This window comes from Cryptomeria japonica, chromosome 9 (assembly GCF_030272615.1).
Source record: "Cryptomeria japonica chromosome 9, Sugi_1.0, whole genome shotgun sequence".
In the NCBI taxonomy this organism is placed as follows: Eukaryota; Viridiplantae; Streptophyta; class Pinopsida; order Cupressales; family Cupressaceae; genus Cryptomeria; species Cryptomeria japonica.
In genome coordinates, this window is record NC_081413.1 from 298,033,912 (window position 1) to 298,053,766 (window position 19,855).

At 36.2% G+C, this 19,855-nt stretch overlaps 1 protein-coding gene across 2 annotated transcripts in view; it reads right to left on the bottom strand.

The window, feature by feature from the left end:
• The window catches only part of LOC131079578 (vesicle-associated protein 1-2), a 287,828-nt gene that overhangs the window by 65,487 nt on the left and 202,486 nt on the right, over positions 1–19,855 (bottom strand). For both annotated transcript variants that reach the window (XM_058017566.2, XM_058017565.2), the window contains one exon: positions 17,479–17,556. In XM_058017566.2, the coding sequence (XP_057873549.2) occupies positions 17,479–17,556 (78 nt within the window). The remainder of the gene's footprint in view (positions 1–17,478; positions 17,557–19,855) is intronic.

Consider the following 19,855-nt stretch of genomic DNA (forward strand, 5'->3'; position numbering starts at 1 on the left):
TCCACTTATGTAGTGGGACTAGAGAAATCCATAGAAATTGTTGTTAGTACTACTAACCAGCATTACAAAATGATTCATCATAGATATTCAAATGCCAATAACCAAACCAACAACTGCAACTTATTACCAAGACTCTTCTCACCACACCAATGAACTCACACACCTGAAAACCAACTTCAATCCCAAAAAACTGAATCTGATATGAATGAACAACAGATTGGAAATGCAAAACGGCAACATAAAACCCCCACAAAGTACTTCTATCTCACTCCAAACACACCCAAATTAATTCTAAACACACCCCCAAAGACCAAAGACATTCAACGACTAGCACAAAACTAAGAAAATGACACTAACAATTCTGAAACAGCATAGCACGCAACACAAACACCTCCCAGCAAGGGCATCTACAGCAGAAAAGTTTGACTTGCAATAAGAAATCCAATACTCCGAAATTATCAACAAAAACTTACAAGATGAATCGCCCAAGGCATAGGGATTGAACAAGCAAACACCCAAAACGAGCGGACACACACACAAGGAGCTACGAATGAAAACACGCTTCAACTACACTAGAAAACTGGAACTTGGAAACACACTACAGCACTCCCAAAAATCAGAAATCCATAAAACTTCATCTTCATTGAACTCAATCTGCTCCTCTAAGTGAGAAACAGTCACAATATTCAGCTAGGGGCTATCTTTCAAGCTTGAAACTGAAGCAGACTAGGAGGTAAGCATCCCTCGAAGCAAAGTCTGAAATGATTTCAGCAGCACTTCGTTATGATAAGCAATAGATAGTCTCAAATGAAGGCCAAGGCACTTATTTATAACCTTCTCCCAAATCGAACCTCCTTTTCCTTCCAATGTGGGACTAAACAATGACATTCAAATTCACTTTAATTTGCATTTCATTTCATCGCTTACCAAGTCGTCCCATTTTGTCTAGACAAGACACTTTATTAAAATGCAAATAACACATAATGCGAGCGCCCAACATATAATTGAGAAAATGACTTTAATATAACTTAAGCAAACCCTTTTATAAATCATCCATATTGCCTTAAGTTGTAATCCAACCTCAAACAACATTTTCCAACAAATCGACCCCCTCAAGGTAGCAAATATACTTTCATAAAAATATCAATAGTGTGTTATGGCGTCCAAGGTAATAAAGTGAATTATTTCATAAAATTAACTTTTCTTTTTGAAGCATCCATCATGCCTTATATATAATTCACTTAAAATAATATTTTTCCTCAACCATGAAGTTGCACAACATAAGCTCAAACTTGCCAAAATAGCTCCAAAAATGTTGGAAGACCAATTGCTCAAACTGGCCTACCGGAAATAGACATCTGAACTGACCTGCTGAAACCCTACTAGTCGTTTGAACTTACTAAAAATCGTAAGTCCGGAAAAATCTTCGGATTCGTTTGCATGTCGCACCTATGCGAGGCTCTCTGAAAACCCAGAAAAACCCACAAAAATAAATTGTCCTCGGCCCCACTTACTAAAAACAGTAAGTTCAAAAAAGTCCTCAGATTCAGTTGCATGTCACACCATTGCGAAGCTCTCTAAAAACCAAGAAAGAATCTAGAATCAGAACTGTAAAATTCCAACATGCAAGCTACCAAAACTGTCAAAGCATCCTCCTAGAAAATAAGAAACCCTAATTTCTACCTCTGATGGACCAACAGGTCTCAGAATTGGCCAACAGTCCCCAAAACCAACTTGAGCGAAAAAGGGGACATTACAGTTCGTGAGCACCTAACATGGCCTAATAGCTGGGACTCATCATCTTGCATACATTACTCTCTAAGTTGCACTTAAGGGGGGTGTTAGTGTAAATGAAGTCATTATACATCTAGTATATCACCTTTATAGGATTGACCTATTCACACTTAGCTTAAGTGCACTTCTACTTTATTATGTTTTGTCTCACTTCATAGCATTGAGACATGTATTCTCATCTCGTGAGACACCTATTACATGTATTTGACACTTACACACTTGTCAAGTGAACTCGCAAGTATTCCATCTTTAGAGGGTTAGTCAAAGTTTTACTCCTACCTTCTCACCTCTTAACCCTTGCCTATGTATGCAAAGTTGATCATTGTATTATACATTTTTCATTTGTATATTGATGCACATACTGTTGTGCTCATTGTTTCACTTGTGGAAGGTTATCAATTCACGCTTTCAGATCTCGACTATTCCAACATGGTACCAAAGCTATTAAGGGGCGTACACTCCCATATCATGATTTGAGCACATAGCCCTATTGTTGGAGAGTCATGGTGCCAAACAAGCACAATCATTGCGTCCAAAAGGCTCAAGAAATTAAGAAATACCTTTCGTCTTGTAAAATTTGGTAATTTTTTTTTTTTCAATTTTTTTATTTAGATAATGATTTAATCAATCAACTAAGACACTTTTTTCAACATAAAACAATAAAATACTGACTAAAAATCAGTTGTTAAACCAGATTCTAATGTTTCTAAATATACATTACAGAATCCTACACTTGAATCCAAAACTCAAAATAAGATGAATGATGATCAAGAATCACGATGAATTTGGCTCATAATGATTATAACAAATAATTGAAAGATTCCTATTCTGATCATCCGTTCTGAGAACTGATTACTTATGTTTGCAAGAACCAATTTAATTTGATCCAGCATCTCTTTGGAGTCAAGCAAGGGATGAGCTTCTTTTATATCACAATGAGATTTAGAAGCATGACACACATCTGTGACCTCAAATGCAATGTTCTTAAATAAATTCGCGTCTCTTTCAGTTCACTCTAGTTATATTCTAAATCAACCAAAACTAGAAATCTAACGATGATAGGAATATGTCTATAGTAATCATAGACACTCATGGAGTAGTCAAGCACATCATATAAATTATGAAGCATAGACATAAATGGAGGGCATGAATTATCTATGTAAGACATGCAAGGCATGGAGTAATACACATAAATACACGTAAGTCATGAAGTATACACATTAGACATTAGGACAAGATACAAGTGATACATGAGAAAGGTATGATGGTGTGAGCATGTTGTAAACCATCAGTGATGGAGCAAAACACCAATACACTTATGATACGAGGCATCGAGATACCAAGCATACAAGAGAGAAGTATATAAAACAGAGGTGGAGTGAACATGTGGAGAACACATTGGGCATGAATCCAATACATCAAGCAATGAAACATACACAAATACACATAAGGTGTAAAGCATGATGTATATCAAAATTGCAATCTAACTTCAATGCTCAATTAACATAATCATAATTCCTATCTAAAAAAGGATACAATGCCATACGTAAGTATGTCCTTAGGTGGTCGTGAGGCTCACCTTCTTGGAACCCCTTGGTCCCAAGCCCTCCAGGAAATCGAAGACGAATTCAAATCATGTCTTGGGTGTAACCTTTTACACCCAAGCCCTCCAAGGAAGACCCTTGCCTTTCCTTGCCTTGGGTGATGCCTTCATCATCCAAGTCCACAGAGGGGATCGGTCCGACCTTTGAGTCATGTCTTGGGTATAACCTCTTACACCCAAGCCAGCCAAGGAAGACCCTTGCCTTTCCTTGTCTTGGATGATGCCTCCATCATCCAAGTCCTCAAAGGGGATTGACCCGATCCTTCTCTTCTTGGTTGAGTTTGAGTCAACCAAGCCATGTAATTGCATAACATTTTCAGTTCATAAACGATCCTCTATGTTAACATGAATTCTTAATGCATTCTTTAATTAATTTATATATATATATATATCAACATGATTTTTCATCCTTCACATTTGCAATATGTTTCTTAAAATACCTTGTATTCATAATCCTTCTTGATATGCAACTTATGTATATAACATTTACAAGATTACATTTTATCCCTATTTTATGACTAGTGAATACTATACCTTACGATGTGTATAAATATTCATTAGACCACCATGAACATTACCTATCAATGGACCTTACCCATTACCCATCGTTTATTAATTAATACTAACTAATATTAATGAGCCTTTACCCTTAATACTACCTATTAATATTAGTAATAATAAAAACCTTTCATATACTATACCTTTTATTTAATATAGGGCAGGATTCTTACCTTGCTGTCCGCTGACCTCCTTCCTTTTCCCTGCAGTCCGCTCTCCCCCCTTCCTCCTTTGACCGCTGCCTCCCTTTATAACCCGTGAGGGGTTGTGTCCCTCCACGGGCCCCTTCCGCATGAAGGGGTGCGGAGGTAACCGTAGCCTAGGCTACGGTTACCTACGCACCACTTCGTGCGGAGGTAACCCAGCCCGTCTGGGATACCTCGTTCCCCCCTTTCAAGTTAAATATTAATATATAAAATATAAATGTTAATTGCATTTCATATATTATAATATTTCTTTTTAATTATTAATTGCATTTCATATAGTATATTATTTCTGTTAATGCATGGTAGCTTATGCAAGATAAGATCTTCCTAACCTTCCTTGTTCTGTTATTTACATGCTTCATGTCTGATTTATATTGCATATGATTATCGGATTGTACAAACATTGCTTATCATTATGCTATCGGGCTAACAACCCAATAGCATATTAATGTCAATTGTTAATTGGCATTAATATGCTATCGGGGTATTAACCCGATAGCATATTAAATGCTATAAGTTATCGGGTTAAATTCGCCGATATATACTTGCTATCGGGTGCATAACCATTGGCACCGATTCACATCTGTTATCGAGCTTAATTATATCGGGCATATTTGTTATCGGGTTTAATGAATACACCGCTTCATTTGGAATTAACATTGGTTAACAACTGCACCGGTTGGATTACATACATCATGCACTTTGAATCATTGGTGTTTATATGAACCGATTCATTATATTGATCAGTCATTATATTATGATATTACAATATGCTATCGGGGGTTTTGAACCGATAATCAGCATTGTGTTAATGGTATAATTACAAAGGCACCGATCAATGGGTGCATTGATCGGTCATGCCTAAAAGGCATGACTGGTCAATACACCAATTGACCGGTTGCCTAAATGATATATATGCCAATTGAATTCATTTGGAGAAGACATAGAAAATATTAAATGATCTCTCTCCTTCAGACCTGCAGATAAAAATCAGAATTATTAGACATTGACATAATTCCAAATATCCATATATAGCATACATAGTTCATAACTTGTTCTTTAATTGAAATTGAATTAACTTTACATGGTATCAGAGCCAAGGTAATCGAACCTAAGGCTATTCAATTTTGATAAAATTCAAGGACTAAGTTACAAACTACATCACATTTCCATAATGGCCAACGCTATCAGATTCGAAGATAGACTCGGAGGTAGCGAAGATTTTTCAGCTTGGAAGTTTAGAATCAAAATGATTTTAAGAGAAAACAAAGTTGATTCATATGTCCAAACTGAAAGTGCACAACCAGAAGATGAAACCGAAAAATCCACATGGATTGAGGGAAATGATAAGGCTATTAAAATAATAGTGGATGGGGTAAGAAATAATATAATGCCCATCATTAGAAAGCAGGAGACGGCTTATAAAATGTTCAAGGCACTTGGAAAGACATTTGAGATATCAAATGCAAGTCGTACTCTAGCACTAAAACGAGAAATAAATCATATCACCATGAACAAAGGGGAGACAATCAATGCCTACTTCATGCGGATATCAGTTCTAAAAGATGAACTTGCAACTCTGGACTACGAGATCCGAGGCAAAGAACTAACACTCATTGCTTTAGATGGGTTGCCTAGTGGATGGAGCACATTCGTCCAAGGCATCAGTGCAAGGTCCAAATATCCTAAGTTTGAAAGACTGAGAGATGACTGTCTACAAGAAGAATCCTGATTGAACAAGGTAGGAATAAAACAGAAGAATATAGATGAAGACTTGCAAGTCCTAAATACCAACATCAATAAAAAGTACAAAAAGAAGCAATTCAGGAAAAGAAAAGCTACTCAAGGCAATAACACTTCTAAGAAAGACCTATCACATGTTCAATGTTATAGGTGTGACAAATTCGGACACTATGTTGCAAACTATCCGGAGAAAGGGAAGCAAGCCACATTTGCAAAAGTGAAGAAATCTAGAAAAGAAAATGACTCCGACAACTATGTCCTCTACTCAGCACTTACAAGCCATACTTCAAACAAATCTAACTCATGGGTGATCGACAGTGGTTCATCCAGACACATCACCGGCTTTAGAGAAATACTAGACTCCATGATAGAGAAAGATGATGAGGAAGTAACCATCGGAGACGATTCTTCACATCCCGTCAGAGGAATTGGAACCTGCACCATCAAACTGAAGTCAGGCATGTCACTACGACTTGAAGAAGTACTATATGTTCCAGGCATCAAAAGAAATCTAATCTCCATATCAGCACTACAAGATCAAGGATACAGAGTGACCTTCATGGAAAACAAGGTGGTGGCTTGGCCAAAGAGATCCTCCATCAAAGACGCTAAGGTCATTGGTCGAAGACACGGCTATTTGTATGAGCTATGTACAGAGCCCAATCTAGCATTGATCCATGAAGAAACTAATGCAAATGAAGTATGGCACAGGAGATTAGGCCATCTGAATTATAGAGCTTTGTCAACCATGGGAAACCTTGTCACAGGTCTACCTAAGTTGAAGCAATATCATTCAGACGCATGCAAAGGGTGTGCCTTAGGTAAAAATACCAAAAATGCATTTCAGAATAGTACTAGGAAAACTAGCAAAGTTTTGGAGTTAATTCATTCTGATGTATGTGGACCTATGTCCGCACCCTCGCTAGGGGGATTTTTGTACTATGTAATTTTTGTTGATGACTACTCTAGGAAGACGTGGATCTACTTTCTGAAATGTAAAGAATCAGAAGAGATCCTAAGTAGGTTCAAAGAGTTTAAAACATTAACAAAAAATCTCTCTGAAAACAAAATTAAAACCTTAAGAACTGACAATGGGGGGGAATACACATTAGAACTATTTAAAGACTTTTGTAGAAATTCTGGGATTAAGAGGGAGTTGACAATACCTTATAATCCACAACAAAATGGAGTAGCTGAAAGGAAAAATAGGACCATAGTAGAAGCTGCCAAAGCCATGATACTAGATCAAAATCTAAACTTGAACCTTTGGGCAGAAGCAACTAACACTGTTGTGTACATACAAAATAGATGTCCTCATTCACACCTTGAAGATAAAACTCCTGAGGAAGTCTTTACCAAGACAAAACCAGATATCAGCCATCTTAGGATATTTGGGTGTCCGGTCTATATTCATGTACCTAAAGAGAAAAGACTAAAACTAGAACCCTCTGGAAAAAGGGGAATACTTGTAGGATACAGTGAAACTTCTAAAGCCTACAGAATCTATGTACAAGGGCAAAGAAATATTGAACTCAGTAGGGATGTAATCTTCGAAGAAGATTTAGCCTTCAAAAGGGCCCAAAATACAATAGAACCTGAAATTCATAATCCTACTCCTAACCTAGAAGAAGAACCTACTCCTGAGCTTCAGAGGGAGTATCTTGAGGAAACTATAAGTGAAACACAAGACCCACCTATAGATAATCGCAAGAAAAGACCACTATGGGCCACCAAAACTATAGCAGAAGCTCAGAAGTTCGCTGCTCCTTCAAGAACCTTCAGGGAAAGCAAGAGGCCTAATAAATTCATCAACTATGTTGCACTTATGAATGATCTCTCTAAAGTTGAACCTAACAATGTTTCAGATGCACTCAAACATCAAGTATGGATAGACGCCATGCCTGAAGAATATCAGTCCATTATGAAGAATGATGTTTGGGAGATTGTTCCTAGGCCAACCAAGAAGTCTGTCGTGTCTTCTAAATGGTTGTTTAAAATCAAGCATGCTGCAGATGGCAGTATTGAAAAACACAAGGCCAGATTTGTAGCTAGAGGGTTCTCACAGAAGGAAGGAATTGATTACGAAGAAACATTTGCACCTGTTGCCAGGTACACATCAGTAAGAGTTGTCCTAGCCATTGCAGTAGCAAAGGGGTGGAAGGTACATCAGATGGATGTTAAGACAGCATTCCTAAATGGCGAGATCGTGGAAGAAGTCTACTTAGAGCAACCTGAAGGGTTTGAAATTCATGATGCAAAGTCTCATGTGTGTAGACTCAAGAAAGCTCTTTATGGGCTCAAACAGGCTCCCAGAGTTTGGTATGAAAGAATTGACACCTATCTCTCAAAGCTGGGTTTCTCTAAGAATGATGCAGATCCTAATCTCTACCTCAAAAGAAATAAAGGTGATATGTTAATATTAATTTTATATGTTGATGACTTATTAATTACAGGAGATGATCACCTAATAGATCAATGCAAGAAAGATCTATCCACAGAATTTGATATGAAAGACTTGGGGCTTCTTCATTACTTCCTAGGATTGGAAGTATGGCAGAATTCTGATAAAATTGTACTGAACCAAGGGCAGTACACCTTGGACATATTGACAAGATTTGGAATGTTAAACTGCAGACCCATGACCTCTCCTATGGAAACCAACTTCCATAAACTTAAAGAAGCAGCAGTAGAATCAAGACCTACTGACCCCACTCAATACAGGCAGATGATTGGGTCCCTGATGTATCTAGTAAATACAAGGCCAGATATCTGCTATGCTGTTAATGCCTTAAGTCAGTTCATGTGTGAACCTAAGGAGATACACCTAGTTGCAGTAAAACATATAATGAGATATCTACAAGGTACCCTAAAGCTTGGTCTTAAATATGAAAAGGTTGACATAGATCTACATGGATTTACAGATTCAGATTGGGCTGGCAGTGTGACTGACAGAAAGAGCACTTCAGGGTGCTGCTTCAGTTTAGGGTCAGCCATGATATCCTGGATCAGCAGAAAACAATCTTCAGTAGCTCAGAGTTCCACAGAGGCTGAATATATTGCAGCTTCAATGGCTGCCCGAGAAGCAGTATGGCTAAGGAAATTGCTCATGGGATTATTTGGAGAACCTATGAAACCTACAGTCATTCAGTGTGATAATCAAAGCTGTATAAAACTTTCTGTAAATCCAGTATTTCATGACAGGTCCAAACATATTGAGATTCCATATCACTATGTACGAGATATGGTTGACAGGAATGTGATAAAGTTAGAATATGTGTGTACAGGAGATCAGACTGCAGATATTCTGACCAAACCACTTTCCAGAGTGAAGGTTGATCACTTCAGAAAGTGTTTAGGTATGATAGAAAGGTAATCTGCTTTGTAATCTATACTTACATATATTTAAGATGTTTAATGTGTAAACTTCCTTGTCATGTCTGGACTATCTCTTGGCTTCTTGCCACCTGTATTCATATCTAAGAGGTGACGATCTCTCAGATACTAAACACTTGTATGTAGACATCATAAGGTGACGATCTTATGATAGTCAAACCAGTAATCATGTTGGATCACTGGTAAGTCATGGATGTGTCATGACTATGTTGTGATACAACATTTGTACAAATGTTATTGCATTATCACAACTTGGATATAATGAGAACTTAAGCACTTCTCATATGGTTATCCTTGTATTGCGTGTTAGGCAATACTGATATCACGTGTAGGTGATATCTCAACCATTGATCATGTTGGATCTCTGGTAAGTCATGGATGTGCCATGACTATGTTGTGATAAACATTTATAAATGTTATTGCACTTATCACAACTTGGATATGATGAGAAACTAACCTTTCTCATAGACTTATCCTTAAGTATTGCGTGTTAGTCAATACTGATATCACGTGTTAGGTGATATCTTGATGAATCTTACAGATCACATGTTTTGGTGATTTCTCACATAATCAGGTGATGATTCTCTTACTTTTATCACATGTTAAAATAATACTTTATGTCACATGCTCAGGTGATGTTCTTCTATTTTGTATCATATGTCTTGATGGTACTTCTCATGTGTAAATGATTTTTGCTGATTGACATTATCTTAGTTATGAAAAGGAAATGTGATGCAGGTTGCCTTATCTATCTTCCAAAGCTAAGAGGGAGTGTTAATGCATGGTAGCTTATGCAAGATAAGATCTTCCTAACCTTGCTTGTTCTGTTATTTACATGCTTCATGTCTGATTTATATTGCATATGATTATCGGATTGTACAAACATTGCTTATCATTATGCTATCGGGCTAACAACTCGATAGCATATTAATGTCAATTGTTAATTGGCATTAATATGCTATCGGGGTATTAACCCGATAGCATATTAAATGCTATAAGTTATCGGGTTAAATTCGCCGATACATACTTGCTATCGGGTGCATAACCATTGGCACCGATTCACATCTGTTATTGGGCTTAATTATATCGGGCATATTTGTTATCGGGTTTAATGAATACACCGCTTCATTTGGAATTAACATTGGTTAACAACTGCACCGGTTGGATTACATACATCATGCACTTTGAATCATCGGTGTTTATATGAACCGATTCATTATATTGATCAGTCATTATATTATGATATTACAATATGCTATCGGGGGTTTTGAACCGATAATCAGCATTGTGTTAATGGTATAATTACAAAGGCACCGATCAATGGGTGCATTGATCGGTCATGCCTAAAAGGCATGACCGGTCAATACACCAATTGACCGGTTGCCTAAATGATATATATGCCAATTGAATTCATTTGGAGAAGACATAGAAAATATTAAATGATCTCTCTCCTTCAGACCTGCAGATAAAAATCAGAATTATTAGACATTGACATAATTCCTAATATCCATATATAGCATACATAGTTCATAACTTGTTCTTTAATTGAAATTGAATTAACTTTACAATTTCTTTTTAATATATTAAATATTAATTGCATTTCATATATTATTTCTTTTTAATATATTAAATATTAATTACATTTCAAAAAATATATAATTTCCTTTTTTAAAATATATACATTTCTTTTAAATATATTCGATATTACATATCAAGAATATATTTAAATACCTTTCCATTGAAATATTAATTATTTAAATAACATTCCCTTTATTAAATAAATTAAATATATTTCCTTTAGATTATTTATTTTAATTTATTCCTTTACAATATCCTTAACCCCGCAGGTGATTTTACATCTTGCGATACCGTAGGGGTTATCACAGTCCCTCCGTCTAAGATTTGCTTGTCCTCAAGCATTTAGTGTTCTTAAATGGTGGTCCATGCTAAGCACCATACTTGAACCCCTTTATAATAAAGGTCTTCCAATTACATTCGCCATTTTGTCTCTTTTAGAGACTTCACAAAATTGAGGACTACTCGCGATGTAATGTTCAATTAAATGTTAATGTCAATTAGTCTAAATGCTATTCTTGTTTGTTGGAAAAAAGGCCTATCATTACTTTGTACGTATTCTTTTTACCCATCCTTATCCTTTAAGGAATATTATTAGTTATAACTTCTAATTAAATAATAATATTTAATAAATAAATAACTTTCAAATATTCCTTCGTTGGTAATTATTATATAAATTCATTTAGGGTCTCTCTCTCTTTCTCTCCGTATATGTATAGCGATCCAGTAGGGGACATGACATAAGGCATAAGGCATACATATGAATACATGTAGCACAGTATACATGTGGATACACTTAAGGCATGAAGCTCAGTATACACATAAAGACACCTAAGGCATGAAGCATGCAATATACACATAAATACACTTAAGGCATGAAGCATACACGTGAATACATGTAGTACATGAAGCATGAAGCATACATGAATACGCTTAAGGCATGAAGTGTATATGTGAATACATGTAGCACATAAAGCATGTAGCATAAACATGAATTCACTAATGTCATGAAACATACACGTGAATACATGTAGGACATGAAGCATGTAGCATACACATGAATTCACTTAAGCCATGAAGCATACATGTGAATACATGTAGCACATAAAGCATGTAGCATACACATGAAATCACTTAAGTCATGAAGCATACACATGAATACACGTAGGACATAAAGCATGTAGCATACACATGAATTCACTTAAGTCATGGAGCATGAAGCAGCATACATGTGAAACGTGAAGCAATAGATATAGATACACACAAGGCATTAAGCATAAATGCATGTAAGGCGTGAAGTGCTTGCATAGGGCATGAAGCCATAAATACACACTAGGCATAAGAGAACATTTGAGAGGCACACACATATAGAAGTGCAATGTTGGCCTATTTGTTTTTAATCCACTTAGGAACAGTTGACCCTAATTATATGGTTAGGTAGGTTTGTCCCACAGGTTGGCAGGAATGGTGCTCTAATACCATTTGTAATGTCCCCTTCCTAATTTGCCCTAGAGCTTGTCCTAGATCACAATTACAACAAATTAGGGTTAGGGTTACATCTTACCAAGTAAATATTATCTTTAATAATGCAATCTTGGATTTGAATCCCACAATCATGACATAGACAACATATGCAAATATATATATATAATTGTGTGTGTGTGTGTGTGTGTTTGTGTGTGTATTCAATCATTGGTGTTAGTCATACCACATCATATGCATAGACTACACAAGCACATAAGGGTTTGGAAGAAGAGACATGATGGGTCCGCCCAAAGCCATTTCTACACCAAGCCCAAGAGTGGATGTCTATCACAACCCTCTTGTTTGCTTGGCGGCTTGTGCCTGCTTTCCCCATTAATGTCTCATCTCCCTAAAGACACTTGCCATCTTGTGGAGTTGGGTGGGGGTCGCAAGTGGGTTACTTGACTCTCTATGTAACTGCCTTCTGGTCCTAGGAGCGATTATGGTCAACTCTAGAATGGCTTCCTTACTTAGCTTGTATACCTCTTTTGCTTACCCCCTAGGCCCTTCCTACAAGGTGGCTTTCAGTCAATCCAGCATATCCTTCTATCATATACACATGTTAAATTATCATCTATTGTGCATGGGTAGTATTGATATATATGTATGACAATCAACCATATCTTATGTTCTATGAATATACATGTAAGCATCATGCATTATGCATCAGTAATATGTAAATAGTTATACCATAACCGATCTGCCAAATATGTTATTGATACTGCAGAGATAAGGGTCTGATTCTTGTTTAAACGCTCCGATCTGATCCTTCTTAGTGATCTGGTGCTGCTGTGTAATTCGATCTTCTGAATGCACCCTAATCGGCTTGAATGATTTCTTAATGCTTTTTATGATTGATTTCTGATGCTGATTTGATGCTATTGTTTTTCTGTGTGATTCGATGATCTCAAAAGATCTGCAGCTATATTTTTCTGTTGGTGCTGATAACAGTCTGAATTAGTTGGAAGTCCGTTGCCTTTATATTTTCCACCTTAAGTTACCCTCTTGCTCTGATGTTCTTCATCCCCTATCCCATTCCATTCCTTATTTCCCTCTTATAGTATCCTTTTTCCATCAAGGAAGGTGTTTCTTTGAGTGGAGATGATTCTTAAGAAGGACATGTCTCTTTGTCATATAACCTTAATCGCTGCTTTAATTCTTATGACTACTGCTGCTTATTGTTTATTTATTCTGTCTGACCTCCCAACACAAGTGCTGCATTTATTTATACCCCTCGCTGCATAGTGATACTGCTTAATTTAGGCGTCAAGTTACCCTTAAGTTAGTTGGAAGTCCGTTGCCTTTATATTTTCCACCTTAAGTTACCCTCTTGCTCTGATGTTCTTCATCCCCTATCCCATTCCATTCCTTATTTCCCTCTTATAGTATCCTTTTTCCATCAAGGAAGGTGTTTCTTTGAGTGGAGATGATTCTTAAGAAGGACGTGTCTCTTTGTCATATAACCTTAATCGCTGCTTTAATTCTTATGACTACTGCTGCTTATTGTTTATTTATTCTGTCTGACCTCCCAACACAAGTGCTGCATTTATTTATACCCCTCGCTGCATAGTGATACTGCTTAATTTAGGCGTCAATAAATGAAAACGGCCTGAGGGGCCAGTAGTGAGTTGGCCCTCAAAATGAATTTATATCAAACTAAATGTGGGTCGGCCTCCAATGAGTTTATATTTAGTCCTAATCAGCCCTATAGTAAAACAACTTCTTTTATTTGTTTAATTTGAGTCAGCCCTGTTTTATTGCTTAGGTCAGCCCTTTTGAGTCTCATAAATTTATTCCCTTAATTTATATTAGAGTTGCAATCTGTTTACCAGGGCAGGGATATGACAGCACAGTTAGTCTCTACTATGTAGAATAACAACATATTAAGTGAAATCTACACAACATCCAGTTTATGAGCCCTGTTTTATTGCTTAAGTCAGCCCTTTTGAGTCTCATAAATTTATTCCCTTAATTTATATTAGAGTTGCAATCTGTTTACGAGGGCAGGGACATGACAGCACAGTTAGTCTCTACTATGTAGAATAACAACATATTAAGTGAAATCTACACAACATCCAGTTTATCTTCATCATTGTTCCACAAACTGAGTACCCATATCCCTGTGCATTTAATCCCTAGAATAGCATATATATACATGTTTTAACATTCCTAGCTATCACTTAAATAATCTAGGTTAATTTATGTTGATTTGATTGCACTTATTTAATTAGCCTGGATTAGCCTAGGAAAGATTATTTTCCTTTACATCATTTGGTGATTGATCTGTAATTTACCCTTAAACTTGTTTAGAAACCAGGGAATCAAAACCACAAGCTACTATTCTACTTGAAATCCAAATGATGATGATTAAAGGAGAAAAAAAAAATTCTATTCTACACAAAAATGAAAGTATTGAAGTGTATACATGACATGATGACACGATGATATGAGCTAGTAAAACCCCTACAAGGGGTGAAAAACATGGTAGGACCAATTGCTCACTGCTAGAGTAAATTATTCTAAAAGAGATTAGTACAAAGACTTTGATTTACTTTGCTTATCCTATTGGCTGCTTCAGCCCCCTCAATCTGGTGTTAGACAAGGTTTGTCGTTGCGCCAAAAGAATGACTTGTTAATGCCCAATACAAACACAAAAGATAAACAAACCAAGGGAGGTAGTTAGGCCATGTCACGAATCCTCAAGGGCGGTGTTGAACAACCAAGGGGATGAAGGGCACACACCTTCCAACAATCCCCCCCCAGCATGACTAAGGGATTCAAACCTATGACCTAAGCTTTGATACCATTTGTTAGCCAAGGTTTGCCATTGTGCCAAAAGATTGACCTGTTAACGCCCGATACAAAACACCAGAGACAAACAAACCATGGGAGGCAGTTAAGCCATGTCGCGAATCCCCGAGGGTGGCACTGAACAACCAAGGGGACAAAGGGCACACACCTTCCAACATCTAGGAGATGCAACATGTGATTGCCTCCTCTCTATTGATATCTAGAATGGTACAATATTTAATTGTCTTTCCATTAATCCCACGCCCCCCACCCCCTCCCCCCGATTTTGGACTCCAATGGTCTTTTATAAAGTCTAGGAAAGCTTTCCTTACCTTTGCCACACCTTCAAATTCAGAACTCAAGAGACAAGAATGATTGTTCAATTCAAATTCTACTCTTTTATCTAGCTGGGATGAAACCACCACATATCAAGTAAAATTGCCCTTGTCATTTTTGAAACAACCCCAATGCTTTCATTTCAGTCAAGTCACTTTTGTCTCCATTGCATTTTTACAAAATCAACCTGCCAATTACACATTCATGTGACACTAACGTATATAATCCTAGTAGTAGCATAATATCTTACATTTTGTATTTCCTATCAACACTAGAAATTGAACAGTCATCTAGAAAATGAATTGAACTATCATTATCATATTGTTAAATGCACATTGTATCACATTTTTTATTAATGGATGAATGCTATTAACTTCATTGACTACTGTCCCGTCCATTATATCTGTCAATCTTTTCCTGCATCATATTCCTGGACTCAACATTGATATTAGAGAAAGTTATTTCTTTTCATTTTCATTACTTCTCCATCCCTTTGTAAATCCTTGCTCATTATTTGCAATCCTTGTTTATTTTTCAGAGCCATCAGTTTCTAGGAGGTCTTCTAGTGTAGTCTCCTTCCAAACCAAGGAAAATTGCTTAAATGCTTATGGTATCTGGCTGAACCCAACCTATGATTCTAGTTTAGCCTTGAGTTTCAAGGCGAATATTCAATGCCTGCCCCTTGCCAAATTAATCTTGAAGAATCACTTGCATTGCATCTTTAAAAAAAAAAGGCAATTTGAGGAGGGGAATTCTAGGTCCCCAATTTGGCCTATTCATCAAGTACTTTGTTGATCACCCCATAATACACATGACTATCATATTGGTTTGTGCTGGCCTAGACCTCAAGTTGCAAAAAGGAAAGCTCCCTCTTAAAGTTTCCAATGTATTCCTGAAAGTCCATTTCTCTACAACCTAGTTATTTTGGTAGTGTGTTGTATATGGATTAACCTTCTTTTTCAAGCAAGGGCCATCTGCTAACAAAGCTTGTATGAGAGGGTGATGTCTAGCTTTCCTAGTCTCAAAAATTTTCCACAAATTCTTAATTCTATATAAAAATATAGCCTAAATTTGTTACACAATTGAATAATTGTAAACGATTTTTTTTTATTTGTAAAAGGAAATCTAACAGGAGCAGGGTTATTGTTGTGGTGTGCATATGTATGAATTTTATATATATGCAAGACACTTTTCTGCAAGACTCGTCACCACTTCTGTAAGGCAAACTCAAAGATTTTCAAACAAAAGCAACAAGATGGTATGAATTGAAATATTATTTTCAGCTTCATCAATGAAGAACTCAACAAGCCATGCATTTTGACCATTCTTTGATAGATACAAATTTGTTTTGTGTAAGAGCTAAGAACCAGGTGTGATTATTTAGGCAAAGATCAACAGAACAATGTGTTCTTTCCAAATAACAAAACTTTCAACCAGGCATGTTTTACATTGGATATGTCATTTTTTTGCAATGTAAAACAAATTAACAAGAGCACTTTGTCAATTTGTTTTATGTTCCTGTATTATTTGTTTCATGATATCCATCAGAAGAAGCTGACAATCTTAGCTGAAAATAAGACTGAAATCAAGGAAGAATTTTTTTTCGGTTGCCTGTGATATTTATTTAATAGAGAAGTGGACGACTAACAGAAGATATTAAAAAAAAAAAAATTAACATTCTCAATATTGCATCACATTTGGACTGAAAAGCAACTGCTACTCACTATCATACTAAATAAAGTACAAATTTATTTCGCATCAGAACAAGACGTGGTCATTTAGGCAAAGTTCAGCAGAAAAAAATTGTTCTTTCCAAATAAACAAAACTTTCAACCAGGCATGTTTGACATAACATATTTCAATTTTTTGCTAATTGATCTAAGCAGTCTACATCTGTCCTACTTACCAGAGAAGGAAATCATAAACTGTATGAAACGTCAACAATTGTACACATACCAGTTCTTGCTGAAGAAGTTGTGTTTTACGGAGAGCAGCATTACGCTCTTCAGTTAAACTTGTAAGGGCAGCCCTGGCCTGACAACCAATCATGAAATGTGAGACAATCACAATTGCATAGGATGTATGAGCTTCTCAAAATTTTACAATCTTGCTGTGTCCAAGAATTCAAGAACCGTCATAAATAATTACTACTGGATTCTCTTTTCTAAGTAGTGCTTTTTGACTTTCTAAATTTATTATTTCAATTTATAAAAGTAAGTTTCATTCATTTCATTACAAGATATATGCATACATCGAAGACTAGGTATACCTAAATATTTTAAAATAAAATAACAACATAATCTGCATAGAAATTTTAATTTGTGCAGTCATCATCACTGCCAATATTTTGAGCACTTGCATTTGAAGCCTTATTATTTTTTAAATAATTACAAAAATATTCAGAAAATTACTCAATAATCTTTAAAAACTTGGATATATGTACAACACAGCATTTTCAACTATTTAAGCTAAAATGTGTATGTCTTCCAGAAGACGGAGATGCGGCCTGGCATCTGACCTGGCCGGATCGGACCTTGTTGATTGATTTTCGAACATTAGAGAGATTCAATTGATTATAATCATTTTGGCTTGTACTAATGCAGACATTATGACTTGTTGTCCTCATTTTTGTTTCCAAAAATGAAGGACCACTATATGAAATTTTTGTGAAAAAACGAAAAATTTCTCTATGGCACGCTTCCCGAGGCGGAATTTAGACTGATCCTTGGACTGGCTTAATCCTCAATCCATTCTCAAACTGCGTTTCGAATTTCGTCAAATTCTAGGTTTGTTTCCTATGTCTTTCCTTCAATTTCGGGTTTTAAAATCCCGACTACAGGTGGAGAATTTTGTTCAAATTGCAAGTTTTAATGATATTCATTGTTTTGGTTGTTGTAGGGAAATTTTTGCTTATTACATGTGCACTTTTATTAAAAGATGTTACTTGCAATTTGTTTTAAATTTTCCCTTTCTTGTTTTTGTCTTTTTTATTGTTTTTGGGTCTTGTTTAGTTAAAACAGGGATTTTTTGGCTCAATTACAAGTAAACTTGCAGTTTGGTCAAAAAACCCCTACTTTAATGGTTTTTGCATGTAATAGGGATTTTAAATCCCCATTACATATGTGCAAGTATTTCTAACTTGTTGTAGGGATTTTATTTCCCTTTTACAAGTAATAAAAACTTGTATTCCTCTCCAAAAAACCCCATTTTGCCTTGCAAGTGCATTTTTTGACAATTTTAAACTTGTCATTTGTCTTAAAAAACCCGATTTTGGCTTGGCAAGTGAAAAAGTAAAAAGAAAACTTGTCATTTGTCCGAAAATCCCGATTTTGGCTTGTAAGTGGAAAAAGTGAAATTGAAACTTGTTATTCTCCCCCAAAAACCCGATTTTCATTCCCTTATGCAAAATCGAACTTGTCTTTCATTCCAAAAAACCCGAAATGCAAGGAAAAACGGTTTTTGACCATTTCAAGGCAATTTTTGTGGAGAAATTGGTGGAGGAGGAAGGCGTTTTGTCTTGCATCCTATTCTCATGCATTCTTGGACATCTTTCATGCCAAATGGAGGTTGCATTGACTGGTTTTTCGCCCTAGATCAGCAGTCACGTTTTTCTTTAATGCCACATTTTAGTGGATTAAATCTCCAACAAGCTGCAATCTCCTAAAACATTTTGCCCTCTCTTACCTATGCGTGGAGTTTGAGAAGAGTTTTAAGCTATTTAATGATTGCATTGAAGATGCAAATGATGGCCACGTTTTTCTCCACGTGATTCCTTTGGCTACGTTTTGCAAACACTTGTCATCATTTCTTCAACTCCTCCTTAGGCGTTTTGTTCCAATCCTCTTGGTTGTGCTCTCTCATTGGCATTTTGGTCCTCCAAATTCGGGATTGCTACTACATTTATCAACTTGGGGCATGTTAGGGCACAAATTTGCACCCTACTAAACTATAAGTTTAGCAATTTGGCCTAACATGGGATTCACTTCTGCATGTGGGCAATGCGCAACTTGAAATGAAACCTCCGGTTCCTAGGCCGGTTCCTATTGGATAATCACCTGATACTCTCTAATATTGGACTAACTTTGCAGGGTAAAGGGGAAGAAATTACAGAAAAGGTACTTAAAACTGAACTAAAATTAACTAGAACCTGGTGATACACCAAAATGTGAGAGATAAATAATAAAAAAAACTGATCTCAGTCTGCAATATTCTACTTTAATTGATAAACACTTCTTTCCTGTTATACGTTTGCATAAGTATTTCATAATAAGGTCTTGAGACGAACCAATGAGGAAATAATAATGTTTCACTCAAAAATTTTGAACTTTAAAAC